Source organism: Lichenostomus cassidix, unplaced genomic scaffold (genome assembly GCF_008360975.1).
Source record: "Lichenostomus cassidix isolate B80296 unplaced genomic scaffold, HeHo_3.0 HiC_scaffold_45, whole genome shotgun sequence".
Lineage (NCBI taxonomy): Eukaryota > Metazoa > Chordata > Aves > Passeriformes > Meliphagidae > Lichenostomus > Lichenostomus cassidix.
The window spans coordinates 306,626-322,912 of NW_028147789.1; the positions used below are offsets into that span (position 1 = coordinate 306,626).

The 16,287-nt window shown below is 52.4% G+C and overlaps 1 protein-coding gene across 1 annotated transcript in view; it reads right to left on the reverse strand.

Moving 5' to 3' along the window:
* LOC146420847 (tenascin-X-like) overlaps positions 1-16,287 on the reverse strand; it is a 39,709-nt gene that overhangs the window by 11,331 nt on the left and 12,091 nt on the right. Inside the window, exons 14-28 of the mRNA XM_085047977.1 lie at positions 15,311-15,658; positions 14,303-14,659; positions 13,141-13,488; positions 12,162-12,518; positions 11,150-11,497; positions 10,526-10,882; positions 9,501-9,848; positions 8,530-8,886; positions 7,536-7,883; positions 6,440-6,796; positions 5,469-5,816; positions 4,379-4,735; positions 3,397-3,744; positions 2,476-2,832; positions 1,452-1,799 (exon numbers count right to left, since the gene is read on the reverse strand). Of these exons, the coding sequence (XP_084904103.1) occupies positions 1,452-1,799; positions 2,476-2,832; positions 3,397-3,744; positions 4,379-4,735; positions 5,469-5,816; positions 6,440-6,796; positions 7,536-7,883; positions 8,530-8,886; positions 9,501-9,848; positions 10,526-10,882; positions 11,150-11,497; positions 12,162-12,518; positions 13,141-13,488; positions 14,303-14,659; positions 15,311-15,658 (5,283 nt within the window). The remainder of the gene's footprint in view (positions 1-1,451; positions 1,800-2,475; positions 2,833-3,396; positions 3,745-4,378; positions 4,736-5,468; positions 5,817-6,439; positions 6,797-7,535; positions 7,884-8,529; positions 8,887-9,500; positions 9,849-10,525; positions 10,883-11,149; positions 11,498-12,161; positions 12,519-13,140; positions 13,489-14,302; positions 14,660-15,310; positions 15,659-16,287) is intronic.

Genomic DNA, 16,287 nt, shown 5'->3' on the forward strand with positions numbered 1-16,287 from the left:
CTCTCCATTCATGTAATCATCCAGTTCTTCAGGCATCCAATGTTCCTCATGTTCATCTGTCTGTCCTACTCATGATTCAACCCAATCCTAGACAAATGCATCCATCATGCATCTCTCCATCCATCTCTATGTCAATCTCTCCATCCCTCCAACCATCTCTCCAACCCTTCTCCACTCTAAAATCTCCCCTCACCTGTGATGATATCGGTGGAGACACGGTCAATCCTTCTCCCACCCCACAGCCCGTAGAGGTGGAAGCAGTACTAGCGGGATGGGGACAGCCCCAATAACATCACTGAGTGGGAGCTGCCATTGACATGCAGGGTGTGGGATGGGCCAAGGGCATCCCGGTAGTGCAGCATGAAGGAGTGAAAGGGGCCTTTGGGGACAGTCACCTGCAGCTCCACAGAGCTGCTATGACATTGGAGACCCTCAGCTCCGCTAACACTGCCCACACAAATGGGGTTCCAGAGAGCGAAGCCTCAGTTTGGAGGTCATCAGGTTGGGCCTACACTGAAGGTAGGGACAGCTCCTCTAGCTCTGATGAAGCTTGCGATGGAGAGGGGATGGTGATGGACATGGGAATGCCTATGCCCATCAAAACACCCATCCCATCACCCATCAACCACTCTATCCATCCATGCATCCATCCATGCATGCATACATCCATCCATACTTTCATCGCCCAGATCATTAATTTTGGCACTCATCATCGACCCACCCATCCATTCATCCATTCATTTATAGATCAAGACATCCATCCATCCATCCGTCCATCTGTCCATCCATCCATCCATCCTGTTTCCTCTACCACTCCAACCTTTCCTCCACTCCCCCATGCCTTCATCCATTGATCCTTCCATCATCTGATATATCCATCATTCTTTAACCATACATCCACCCACCTACTCATCTTCCCTTTCATTCTGGCACCCACCATCCATCTATCCATCCATCCATCCATCCATCCATCCATCCATCCTCCAATCATGTTTCTTCTGAAAAACTTTTACCTTCAACTCCTTTAGTCTCACCCTCCATTGCATCATCCAATCACCCAAACACTGATGTGATGTGATCTGTCAAACAACTATCAAACTGCCCTAACAAACATCATACATTATCCATCTTCATCCATTCATCATTCATCCTATTTTCTGCAGTCAGTCTTGGAATTCAAGCCTCCATTCACACGCCCACTGCCATGCCCCTACACTCAACCCCTCCCTCACCTAGGACACAAAGCAGCCACTGGATCAGATATAAATGCGCTTTCCATCCATCCATCCATCCATCCATCCATCCATCCATCCATCCTATTTCCTCCACCACTGCATCCTTTCCTCCACTCCCTCATGCCTTCAAGCCTTGATCCTTCCATCTCCCAATATACCCATAATTGTTTAAACATACATCAAAATACACATCGTCCCCCTGACCTGTCCCCTTACCTGTCACAGCCTCGGTGGAGACGTGGTCAGTCTTCTTCCTGCCCTGCAATCCGTAGAGGTGGAAGCGGTACCGGCGGGATGGGGACAGCCCTGGCACCGTCACTGAGGTGGAACCACCATCAATAGGCACAGTCTGGGGCTGGCCATGGGCATCCCGGTACTGCAGCAAGAAGGAGTCAAAGGAGCCCTCGGGGACGCTCCACTGCAGCTGCACAGAGTTGGGTGTGACACTGGAGACTCTCAGATCCCCCAGCACAGCTCGCACCGGAAGTGCCTCAGATGCTGGGGACTCAGTTTCAGGCTTCTCCTGTTGGGGCTCCTCTGAGGGCAAGGGTTCTTCACTGGCTGCTTTGGAGAGGAGATGGTGATGGGCATGGGCATCCATGTGTGCCTCCATATGTCCATCCCACCACCCACCAAACCATCCAACCACCCCTCCATCCATCGAATACATCTAAATTTCCATTCATCCATCCATCCATCCATCCATCCATCCATCCATCCATCCATCCATCCATCCATGTCTCTAACCATCAAACCACACATATACATATATATGTCTGTTCTTCACGTCACACACTCAAAATCCAACACAACTCCCTGTACAATTCCATGTCCATCTATCTGGTTCCTTCTTACCACCTCTCTCCAGGCCTTGACCACTCCCACCCCCATTTCCCATGGACAATCTTCCATTCCTTCATCATTCCCTCCATCCCTGATGGATAAAGGATAAGGGAAACATGGAAGGATAGATGCATGGAAGATGATTGATTGATGATGGTGATAAATGGTGGAAGAAGATGATGGATGAAATTAATAATTGATGGTTGCTGCTGATGATGGTGGATGATGGCTGATGGATGATGGAAGGTGCTGGTCAGTCGGTTAGTGGAAGGGCGGATGGTCGATTGGATGCTTCTGAGTCAATGGATTCTCGCTGCTGGGTGCACATGGGATGGGCATGGGATTCCTCGATGCCTCCATTCCTGGATCCTTCCATCCCTCTGACCTGCTGCCTCACCTGTGACAATGTCAGTGGAGACACGGTCAGTCCTTTTGCCTCCCTGCAGCCCATAGAGGTGGAAGCGGTACCGGCGGGATGGGGACAGTCCTGGCACCGTCACTGAGCGAGACCCGCCATCGACAGGCACGGCCTGAGGCTGGCCCTGGGCATCCCGGTACTGCAGCATGAAGGAGTCAAAGGAGCCCTTGGGGACTGTCCACTGCAGACCCACGGAGCTGGAGGTGACGCTGGAGACCCTCAGCTCTTCCAGCACCGCCCGTGCTGGACTGGCCTCAGACGAGGGGGCCTCCGTTTGGGGTTTCTCATGCTGTGGTTTCTCTGTGGGCAGGGACAGCTCCTCCGGCTCTTCTGTAGCTGATATGGAGAAGGGATGGTGATGGGTGTGTCTATCCAAACATCTGTTCATCCCCTACCAACCAACGCATCCATCCGTCCATCCATATTCTGGACCTTTCATTCTGGCCCCCATCATCCATCCATCCAATCAAGTTTCTTCTCAAACACTTTTTCCTACAACTCCTTTAGTCTTACCCTTCATTTCGTCATCCAACCACCAAACCACTGATGTGATGTGATATGTCAAACAACTATCAAACTGCCCTAACAAACATCATACATTATCCATCTTCATCCATTTATCATTCATCCTGTTTTCTGCAGTCAGTCCTTGAATTGAAGCTTCCATTCACACTTCCAGTGCCATGCCCCTACACTCACCCCCTCCTCTCCCAAGACACAAACCAGCCACGGCTCAGCTACATATACTCTTTCCATCCATCCATCCTGTTTCCTCCACCATTCCATCCATTCCTCCACTCCCTCATGCCTTCATGCCTTGATCCCTCCATCTCCCAATATACCCATAATTGTTTAAACATACATCAAAATACCCATCGTCCCCCTGACCTGTCCCCTTACCTGTCACAGCCTCGGTGGAGACGTGGTCAGTCTTCTTCCTGCCCTGCAATCCGTAGAGGTGGAAGCGGTACCGGTGGGATGGGGACAGCCCTGGCACCGTCACTGAGTTGGACCCACCATCAATAGGCACAGCCTGGGGCTGGCCATGGGCATCCCGGTACTGCAGCAACAAGGAGTCAAAGGAGCCCTCGGGGACGCTCCACTGCAGCTGCACAGAGTTCGGTGTGACACTGGAGACTCTCAGATCCCCCAGCACAGCTTGCACCGGGAGTGCCTCAGATGCTGGGGACTCAGTTTGAGGCTTCTCCTGTTGAGGCTCCTCTGAGGGCAAGGGTTCTTCACTGGCTGCTTTGGAGAGGAGATGGTGATGGGCATGGGCATCCATGTGTGCCTCCATATGTCCATCCCACCACCTTCCAAACCATCCAACCACCCCTCCATCCATTGAATCCATCTAACTGTCCATCCATCCATCCATCCATCCATCCATCCATCCATGTCTCTAACCATCAAACCACACATATACATATATATGTCTGTTCTTCACATCACACACTCAAAATCCAACACAACTCCCTGTAAAATTCCATGTCCATCTATCTGGTTCTTTCTTACCACCTCTCTCCAGGCCTTCACCACTCCCACCCCCATTTCCCATGGACAATCTTCCATTACTCCATCATTCCCTCCATCCCTGATGGATAAAGGATAAGGGAAACATGGAAGGATGGATGGAAGATGATTGATGATGATGGTGATAAATGGTGGAAGAAGATGATGGATGACAATTAATAATTGATGGTTGCTGCTGATGATGGTGGATGATGGAAGGTGCTGGTCAGTCGGTTAGTGGAAGGGCTGATTGTTGATTGGATGCTTCTGAGTCAATGGAATCTCGCCACTGGGTGCATATGGGATGGGCATGGGATTCCTTGATGCCTCCATTCCTGGATCCTTCCATCCCTCTGACCTGCTGCCTCACCTGTGACAATGTCGGTGGAGACACGGTCAGTCCTTTTGCCTCCCTGCAGCCCATAGAGGTGGAAGCGGTACCGGCGGGATGGAGACAGTCCTGGCACTGTCACCGAGCGAGACCCGCCATTGACAGGCACGGCCTGAGGCTGGCCCTGGGCATCCCGGTACTGCAGCATGAAGGAGTCGAAGGAGCCCTCAGGGATGCTCCACTGCAGCTGCACAGAATTGGGTGTGACACTGGAGACTCTCAGATCCCCCAGCACCGCCCGTGCTGGACTGGCCTCAGACGGGGGGGCCTCTGTTTGGGGTTTCTCATGGTGTGGTTCCTCTGTGGGCAGGGACAGCTCCTCTGGCTCTTCTGCAGCTGTGATGGAGAAGGGATGGTGATGGGTGTGTCCATCCAAACATCTGCTCACCACCTACCAAGCACCCCACCCATCCACACTTTCATGTTCTTAATCTTTCATTCTGGCACCCATCATCCATCCATCCATCCATTCTCCAATCATGTTTCTTCTTAAACACCTTTTCCTTCAACTCCTTTAAACTCATCCTCCATTTAATCATCCAGCCTCCCAACCACTGATGTGATCTGATCTGCCAAATAAATGTCAAACTGTCCTAACAAACATCATACATTATCCACCATATTCATCAGTCCGTGAATTCAACGCTCCATCCACACTCCCACCGCCGTGATCTTACACTCACCCTACCCTCACCACAGACACAAACAGGCAGCTGGCTCAGCCACAAATGCACTTTCTATGCATCCATCCATCCATCCATCCATCTGACCATCCATCCATCCATCCATCCATCCATCTGCCCATCTGTCCCTGCATTCGTTCGTCACTCCATCCATCCATCCATCCATCCGTCCATCCATCCATCCATCCATCCATCCATCTTTCCATCCATCCATCCATCCATCCATCCATCCATCCATCCATCCCTCCATCCATCCATCCATTCCTCTACCACACCATCTGTTCCTCCACTGCCCCATTCCTTCATCCCTTCATCCCTCCATTACCCCACATATCCATCATTCGTTAACCATATATTCACCCACTCATCTTCCCCCTGCCTGTTACCTGTCACAGCCTCGGTGGAGACATGGTCAATCTTCTTCCTGCCCTGCAACCCGTAGAGGTGGAAGCGGTACCGGCGGGATGGGGACAGCCCTGGCACCGTCACTGAGTTGGACCCACCATCAATAGGCACAGCCTGGGGCTGGCCATGGGCATCCCGGTACTGCAGCAAGAAGGAGTCAAAGGAGCCCTCGGGGACGCTCCACTGCAGCTGCACAGAGTTGGGTGTGACACTGGAGACTCTCAGATCCCCCAGCACAGCTCGCGCCGGGAGTGCCTCAGATGCTGGGGACTCAGTTTGAGGCTTCTCCTGTTGAGGCTCCTCTGAGGGCAAGGGTTCTTCACTGGCTGCTTTGGAGAGGAGATGCTGATGGGCATGGGCATCCATGTGTGCCCTCAAATGTCCATCCCACCACCCACCAAACAATCCAACCACCCCTCCATCCATCTAATCCATCTAACTGTCCATCCATCCATCCATGTCTCTAACCATCCAGCCACACATGTACATATAGCCAGTCTTCCCATAACACATCCGAACATCCAACACAACTCCCCATACCCTTCCATGTCCATCTATCTGGTTCCTTCTTACCACCTCTCTCCGGGCCTTCACCACTCCCACCCCCATTTACCATGGGCAATCTTCAATTCCTTCATCATTCCACCTATCCCTGATGGGTAAAGGATAAGGGAAACATGGAAGGATGGATGCATGGAAGATGATTGATCGATGATGGTGATAAATGGTGGAAGAAGATGATGGATGACAATTAATAATTGATGGTTGCTGATGATGATGGTGGATGATGGATGATGGAAGGTACTGGTCAACAGCTTAGTGGAAGGGCGGATGGTTGATCAGATGGTGCTGAGTCAATGGATTCTCGCCGCTGGGTGCATATGGGATGGGCATGGGATTCCTTGATGCCTCCATTCCTGGATCCTTCCATCCCTCTGACCTGCTGCCTCACCTGTGACAATGTCAGTGGAGACACGGTCAGTCCTTTTGCCTCCCTGCAGCCCATAGAGGTGGAAGCGGTACCGGCGGGATGGAGACAGTCCTGGCACCGTCACTGAGCGAGACCCGCCATCGACAGGCACGGCCTGAGGCTGGCCCTGGGCATCCCGGTACTGCAGCATGAAGGAGTCAAAGGAGCCCTTGGGGACTGTCCACTGCAGACCCACGGAGCTGGAGGTGATGCGGGAGACCCTCAGCTCTTCCAGCACCACCCGTGCTGGACTGGCCTCAGACGGGGGGGCCTCCGTTTGGGGTTTCTCATGCTGTGGTTCCTCTGTGGGCAGGGACAGCTCCTCCGGCTCTTCTGTAGCTGATATGGAGAAGGGATGGTGATGGGTGTGTCCATCCAAACATCTGCTCACCACCTACCAAGCACCCCACCCATCCACACTTTCATGTTCTTGATCTTTCATTCTGGCACCCATCATCCATCCATCCATCCATTCTCCAATCATGTTTCTTCTTAAACACCTTTTCCTTCAACTCCTTTAAACTCATCCTCCATTTAATCATCCATTCTCCCAACCACTGATGTGATCTGATCTGCCAAATAAATGTCAAACTGTCCTAACAAACATCATACAATATCCACCTTCATTCATCAGTCCGTGAATTCAACCCTCCATCCACACTCCCACTGCTGTGTGCTTACACTCACCCCTCCCTCAGGCAGCTGGCTCAGCCGCAAATGCACTTTCCATGCATCCATCCATCCATCCATCCATCTGACCATCTGTCCATGCATTCGTTCGTCACTCCATCCATCCATCCATCCATCCATCCATCCATCCATCCATCCATCTATCTTTCCATCCATCCATCCATCCATCCATCCATCCATCCATCCATCCATTTATCCATTCATCCATTCCTCCATCCCTCCATCCATTCCTCCATCCCTCCATCCATCCCTCCATCCATCCATTCCTCTACCACACCATCTGTTCCTCCACTGCCCCATTCCTTCATCCCTTCATCCCTCCATTATCCCACATATCCATCATTCGTTAACCATATATTCACCCACTCATCTTCCCCCTGCCTGTTACCTGTCACGGCCTCGGTGGAGACATGGTCAATCTTCTTCCTGCCCTGCAACCCGTAGAGGTGGAAGCGGTACCGGTGGGATGGGGACAGCCCTGACACCATCACTGAGTTGAAACCACCATCAATAGGCACAGCCTGGGGCTGGCCCTGGGCATCCCGGTACTGCAGCAAGAAGGAGTCAAAGGAGCCCTCGGGGATGCTCCACTGCAGCTGCACAGAGTTGGGTGTGACACTGGAGACTCTCAGATCCCCCAGCACAGCTCGCACTGGGAGTGCCTCAGATGCTGGGGACTCAGTTTCAGGCTTCTCCTGTTGGGGCTCCTCTGAGGGCAAGGGTTCATCACTGGCTGCTTTGGAGAGGAGATGGTGGTGGGCATGGGCATCCATGTGTGCCTCCAAATGTCCATCCCACCACCCAACAAACAATCCAACCACCCCTCCATCCATCTAATCCATCTAACTGTCCATCCATCCATCCATCCATCTGTCCATATATATAGAACCATCCAGCCACACATGTACATATATCCATTCTTCCCATCACACATCTGAACATCCAACACAATTCCCCGTACAATTCCATGTCCATCTATCTGGTTCTTTCTTACCACCACTCTCCAGGCCTTCACCCCTCCCACCCCCATTTCCCATGGCCAATCTTCCATTCCTCCCTCATTCCATACATCCCTGATGGATAAAGAATAAGGGAAGCATGGAAGGATAGATGGATGGAAGATGACTGATGGATGATGATGACGATGATGGTGAAAAATGGTGGAAGAAGATGATGGATGACAACGGATAATTGATGGTTGCTGATGATGGTGGATGATGAATGATGGAAGGTGCTGGTCAACAGCTTAGTGGAAGGGCAGATGGTTGATCAGATGGTGCTGAGTCAATGGGTTCACGCCGCTGGGTGCATATGGGATGGGCATGGGATTCCTTGATGCCTCCATTCCTGGATCCTTCCATCCCTTTGACCTGCTGCCTCACCTGTGACAATGTCGGTGGAGACACGGTCAGTCCTTTTGCCTCCCTGCAGCCCATAGAGGTGGAAGCGGTACCGGCGGGATGGGGACAGTCCTGGCACCGTCACCGAGCGAGACCCGCCATCGACAGGCACGGCCTGAGGCTGGCCCTGGGCATCCCGGTACTGCAGCATGAAGGAGTCGAAGGAGCCCTTGGGGACTGTCCACTGCAGACCCACAGAGTTGGACGTGACGCTGGAGACCCTCAGCTCCTCCAGCACAGCCCGTGCTGGACTGGCCTCAGACGGGGGGGCCTCTGTTTGGGGTTTCTCATGGTGTGGTTCCTCTGTTGCCAGGGACAGCTCCTCTGGCTCTTCTGTAGCTGTGATGGAGAGGGGATGGTGATAGGTGTGTCCATCCAAACATCTGCTCACCCCCTACCAAGCAACCCAGCCATCAACACTACCATATTCTGGACCTTTCATTCTGGCACCCATCATCCATCCATCCATCCATGCATCCTCGAATCTTTTTCTTCTCAACAACCTTTCCGTCAACTCCTTTAGTCTCACCCTCCATTGCATCATCCAACCACCCAAACACTGATGTGATGTGATCTGTCAAACAACTATCAAACTGCCCTAACAAACATCATATATTATCCATCTTCATCCATTCATCGTTCATCCTATTTTCTGCAGTCAGTCTTGGAATTCAAGCCTCCATTCACACGCCCACTGCCATGCCCCTACACTCAACCCCTCCCTCACCTAGGACACAAAGCAGCCACTGGCTAAGATATAAAGGCGCTTTCCGTCCATCCATCCATCCATCCATCCATCCATCCATCCATCCATCCATCCTATTTCCTCCACCACTCCATCCATTCCTCCACTCCCTCATGCCTCCATGCCTTAATCCCTACATCTCCCAATATATCTATCATTCTTTAACCATACATCAAAGCACCCATCGTCCCCTGACCTGTCCCCTTACCTGTCATGGCCTCGGTGGAGACATGGTCAGTCTTCTTCCTGCCCTGCAACCCATAGAGGTGGAAGCGGTATCGGCGGGATGGAGACAGCCCTGGCACTGTCACTGAGTGGGACCCACCATCGATAGGCACAGCCTGGGGCTGGCCATGGGCATCCCGGTACTGCAGCAAGAAGGAGTCAAAGGAGCCCTCGGGGATGCTCCACTGCAGCTGCACAGAGTTGGGTGTGACACTGGAGACTCTCAGATCCCCCAGCACAGCTTGCACTGGGAGTGCCTCAGATGTTGGGGACTCAGTTTCAGGCTTCTCCTGCTGGGGCTCCTCTGAGGGCAAGGGGTCTTCACTGGCTGCTTTGGAGAGGAGATGGTGATGGGCATGGGCATCCATGTGTGCCTCCAAATGTCCATCCCACCACCCACCAAACAATCCAACCACCCCTCCATCCATCTAATCCATCTAACTGTCCATTCATCCATCCATCCATCCATGTCTCGAATCATCGAGCCAGATGTGTACATATATCTATTCTTCAAATCACACACACAACATCCAGCACAAATCCCCACACATTACCACTCTATCTTTCTGGCTCTTTCTTACCACCACTCTCCAGGCCTTCACCCCTCCCGCCCCCATTTCCCATGGACAATCTGCCATTCCTCCATCATTCCCTCCATTCCTGATGGATAAAGGATAAGGGAAGCATGGAAGGATAGATGAATGGAAGATGACTGACGGATGATGATGATGATGATGATGGTGATAAAGGTTGGAAGAAGATGATGGTGATAAATGGTGGAAGAAGATGATAGATGACAACGGATAATTGATGGTTGCTGCTGATGAATGTGGATGGTGGATGATGGATGATGGAAGGTGCTGCTCAACAGGTTAGTGGAAGGGCGGATGGTTGATCGGATGCTTCTGAGTCAATGGATTCTCGCTGCTGGGTGCATATGGGATGGGCATGGGATTCCTTGATGCCTCCATTCCTGGATCCTTCCATCCCTCTGACCTGCTGCCTCACCTGTGACAATGTCGGTGGAGACACGGTCAGTCCTTTTGCCTCCCTGCAGCCCATAGAGGTGGAAGCGGTACCGGCGGGATGGGGACAGTCCTGGCACCGTCACCGAGCGAGACCCGCCATCAACAGGCACGGCCTGAGGCTGGCCCTGGGCATCCCGGTACTGCAGCATGAAGGAGTCGAAGGAGCCCTTGGGGACTGTCCACTGCAGACCCACGGAGCTGGAGGTGATGCGGGAGACCCTCAGCTCCTCCAGCACCGTCCGTGTTGGACTGGCCTCAGACGAGGGGGCCTCCGTTTGGGGTTTCTCATGCTGTGGTTCCTCTGTGGGCAGGGACAGCTCCTCCGGCTCTTCTGCAGCTGTGATGGAGAAGGGATGGTGATGGTTATGTCAATCCAAACATCTGTTTACCAACTACCAATCCACCCATCCATCCACACTTCCATGTTCTCAGCCTTTCATTCTGGCATCCATCCATCCATCCATCCTGTTTCCTCCACCACTGCATCCTTTCCTCCACTCTCTCATGCGTTTATGCCTTGATCCCTACATCTCCCAATATATCCATCATTCTTTAACCATATATCAAAACACCCACTCATCTTCCCCCTGACCTGTCCCCTTACCTGTCACGGCCTCGGTGGAGACATGGTCAGTCTTCTTCCTGCCCTGCAACCCGTAGAGGTGGAAGCGGTACCGGCGGGATGGGGACAGCCCTGGCACCGTCACTGAGTTGGACCCACCATCAATAGGCACAGTCTGGGGCAGGCCATGGGTATCCCGGTACTGCAGCGTGAAGGAGTCAAAGGAGCCCTCGGGGACGCTCCACTGCAGCTGCACAGAGTTGGGTGTGACACTGGAGACTCTCAGATCCCCCAGCACAGCTCGCACTGGGAGTGTCTCAGATGCTGGGGACTCAGTTTCAGGCTTCTCCTGCTGGGGCTCCTCTGAGGGCAAGGGGTCTTCACTGGCAGCTTTGGAGAGGAGATGGTGATGGGCATGGGCATCCATGTGTGCCTCCAAATGTCCATCCCACCACCCACCAAACCATCCAACCACCCCTCCATCCATCTAATCCATCCAACTGTCCATCCATCCATCCATCCATCCATCCATCCATCCCTGCCTCTAACCATCCAGCCACACATGTACACATATCCACTGTTCACATCACACACCCAACATCCAACACAACTCCCCGTACAATTCCATGTCCGTCTATCTGGTCCTTTCTTACCATCTCTCTCCAGGCCTTCACCCCTCCCACCCCCATTTCCCATGGGCAATCTTCCATTCCTCCATCATTCCATCCATTCCTGATGGATAAAGGGTAAGGAAAGACGGATGGAAGATGACTGATGGATGATCATGACGATGATGGTGATAAATGGTGGAAAAAGATGATGGTGATAAATGGTGGAAGATGATAGAGGACAAGGGATAACTGATGGTTGCTGCTGATGATGGTGGATTATGGATGATGGAAGGTGCTGGTCAACAGCTTAGTGGAAGGGCGGATGGTTGATCAGATGGTGCTGAGTCAATGGATTCTCGCCGCTGGGTGCATATGGGATGGGCATGGGATTCCTTGATGCCTCCATTCCTGGATCCTTCCATCCCTCTGACCTGCTGCCTCACCTGTGACAATGTCAGTGGAGACACGGTCAGTCCTTTTGCCTCCCTGCAGCCCATAGAGGTGGAAGCGGTACCGGCGGGATGGGGACAGTCCTGGCACCGTCACCGAGCGAGACCCGCCATCGACAGGCATGGCCTGAGGCTGGCCCTGGGCATCCCGGTACTGCAGCATGAAGGAGTCAAAGGAGCCCTTGGGGACTGTCCACTGCAGCCGCACGGAGCTGGAGGTGACGCTGGAGACCCTCAGCTCTTCCAGCACAGCCCGTGCTGGACTGGCCTCAGACGGGGGGGCTTCCGTTTGGGGTTTCTCATGCTGTGGCTCTTCAGTGGGCAGGGACAGCTCCTCTGGCTCTTCTGTAGCTGATATGGATAGGGGATGGTGATAGGTGTGTCCATCCAAACATCTGTTCACCACCTACCAACCCACCAATCTATTCACACATCCATATTCTGGACCTTTCATCCATCATCCATCCGTCCATCCATCCATCCATCCATCCATCCCCCAATTATGTTTTTTCTTAAACACCTTTTCCTTCAACTCCTTTAGTCTCACTCTCCATTTAATCATGCAGCCTCCCAACCACTGATCTGATCTTTTAAACTGCTATCAAAGTGCCCTAACAAATATCATACATCTTCATCCATTCATCGTTCAACCCATTTTCTGCAGCCAGTCCTTGAATTCAACCCTCCATCCACACTCCCACTGCCATGTCCCTACACTCATCACTCCCTTACCACAGACACAAACCTGCCCCTGGCTCAGCCACAAATGCGCTTTCCATCCATCCATCCAGCCATTCGTCGGCCCGTCCGTCCATCAGTCCGTCCATCCATTCATCCATCCATTCCTCCACTACTCCATCCATTGCGCCAGTCCCTTAGGCCTTCACCCCTTGCTCTCTCCTTGTCCCCACATATCCATCAATCTTTAACCGTATATCCACCCACCCATATCCCCCCTGTCCTGTCCCCTTACCTGTCACGGCCTCAGTGGAGACATGGTCGGTCTTCTTCCTGCCCTGCAACCCATAGAGGCAGAAGCGGTACCGGTGGGATGGAGACAGCCCTGGCACTGTCACTGAGTGGGACCCACCATCGATAGGCACAGCCTGGGGCTGGCCATGGGCATCCCGGTACTGCAGCATGAAGGAATCAAAGGAGCCCTCGGGGACGCTCCACTGCAGCTGCACAGAGTTGGGTGTGACACTGGAGACTCTCAGATCCCCCAGTACAGCTCGCACCGGGAGTGCCTCAGATGTTGGGGACTCAGTTTCAGGCTTCTCCTGTTGGGGCTCCTCTGAGGGCAAGGGTTCATCACTGGCTGCTTTGGAGAGGAGATGGTGATGGGCATGGGCATCCATGTGTGCCTCCAAATGTCCACCCCACCACCCACCAACCAGTCCATCCGTCCATCCATCCATCCACCTTTTTACCTTTTGGACCATTCATTCTGACACCCCTCATATACCCTTCCCCTCAACAAGTCGTCACCCCAGGCGTCTTGATCTTCAACTCCTTCAACTCCTTCCTTAATCTCACTCTCCATTGGATCATCCAGACAGACAACCCTTCATCTGATATGCCTAACTACCAGCAAACTGCCCCACAACTAATCACCCATCATCCATCTAATTCTGGCACCCATCACACACCAAACATCCAAAACAACTCCCCGTAAAATTCCATGTCTATCTTTCTGGCTCTTTCTTACCACCACTCTCCAGGCCTTCACCCCTCCCGCCCCCATTTCCCATGGACAATCTGCCATTCCTCCATCATTCCCTCCATTCCTGATGGATAAAGGATAAGGGAAGCATGGAAGGATAGATGAATGGAAGATGACTGACGGATGATGATGATGATGATGATGGTGATAAAGGTTGGAAGAAGATGATGGTGATAAATGGTGGAAGAAGATGATAGATGACAACGGATAATTGATGGTTGCTGCTGATGAATGTGGATGGTGGATGATGGATGATGGAAGGTGCTGCTCAACAGGTTAGTGGAAGGGCGGATGGTTGATCGGATGCTTCTGAGTCAATGGATTCTCGCCGCTGGGTGCATATGGGATGGGCATGGGATTCCTTGATGCCTCCATTCCTGGATCCTTCCATCCCTCTGACCTGCTGCCTCACCTGTGACAATGTCGGTGGAGACACGGTCAGTCCTTTTGCCTCCCTGCAGCCCATAGAGGTGGAAGCGATACCGGCGGGATGGGGACAGTCCTGGCACCGTCACTGAGCGAGACCCGCCATCGACAGGCACGGCCTGAGGCTGGCCCTGGGCATCCCGGTACTGCAGCATGAAGGAGTCAAAGGAGCCCTTGGGGACTGTCCACTGCAGACCCACAGAGTTGGACGTGACGCTGGAGACCCTCAGATCTTCCAGTACAGCCCGTGCTGGACTGGCCTCAGACGGGGGGGCCTCTGTTTGGAGTTTCTCATGGTGTGGTTCCTCTGTTGTCAGGGACAGCTCCTCTGGCTCTTCTGTAGCTGTGATGGAGAGGGGATGGTGATGGGTGTGTCCATCCAAATATCTGTTCACCCCTACCAAGCAACCCAGCCATCAACACTATCTTTCATTCTGGCACCCATCATCCATCCATCCACCAGTTCGTCCATCCATCCATTCATCCATCCATCCATCCATCCATCGATCCATCCATCCATCCTCCCTCCAATCATGTTTTGTCTCAAACACTTTTACCTTCAACTCCTTTAATCTCACCCTCCGTTGCATCATCCAACCACCCAAATACTGATGTGATGTGATCTGTCAAACAACTATCAAACTGCCCTAACAAACATCATATATTATCCATCGTCATCCATTCATCGTTCATCCTATTTTCTGCAGCCAGTCCTTGAATTTAATCCTCCATCCACACTCCCACCACCATGTGCTTACACTCACCCCTCTCTCACCTAGGACACAAACCAGCCACTGTCTCCAATACAAATGCACTTTCCATCCATCCATCCATCCATCCATCCATCCATCCATCCATCCTGTTTCCTCCACCACTGCATCCTTTCCTCCACTCCCTCGTGCCTTCATGCCTTCATCGCTACATCTCCCAATATATCTATCATTCTTTAACCATACATCAAAACACCCATCGTCCCCCTGACCTGTCCCCTTACGTGTCAGAGCCTCGGTGGAGACGTGGTCAGTCTTCTTCCTGCCCTGCAACCCATAGAGGTGGAAGCGGTACCGGCGGGATGGAGACAGCCCTGGCACCGTCACTGAGTGGGACCCACCATCAATAGGCACAGCCTGGGGCTGGCCATGGGCATCCCGGTACTGCAGCAAGAAGGAGTCAAAGGAGCCCTCGAGGACGCTCCACTGCAGCTGCACAGAGTTGGGTGTGACACTGGAGACTCTCAGATCCCCCAGCACAGCTCGCACCGGGAGTGCCTCAGATGTTGGGGACTCAGTTTCAGGCTTCTCCTGCTGGGGCTCCTCTGAGGGCAAGGGTTTTTCACTGGCTGCTTTGGAGAGGAGATGGTGATGGGCATGGGCATCCATGTGTGCCTCCATATGTCCATCCCACCACCCACCAAACCATCCAACCACCCCTCCATCCATTGAATACATCTAAATTTCCATCCATCCATCCATCCATCCATCCATCCATCCATCCATGTCTCTAACCATCAAACCACACATGTACATATATATATCTGTTCTTCACATCACACACTCAAAATCCAACACAACTCCCTGTACAATTCCATGTCCATCTATCTGGTTCTTTCTTACCACCTCTCTCCAGGCCTTCACCCCTCCCATCCCCATTTCCCATGGACAATCTTCCATTCCTCCATCATTTCACCCACCCCTGATGGATAAAGGATAAGGGAAGCATGGAAGGATAGATGGATGGAAGATGATTGATCGATGATGGTGATAAATGGTGGAAGAAGATGATAGATGACAATTAATAATTGATGGTTGCTGATGATGATGGTGGATGATGGATGATGGAAGGTGCTGGTCAACAGCTTAGTGGAAGGGTGGATGGTTGATCAGATGGTGCTGAGTCAATGGATTCTCGCCGCTGGGTGCATATGGGATGGGCATGGGATTCCTTGATGCGTCCATTCCTGGATCCTTCCAT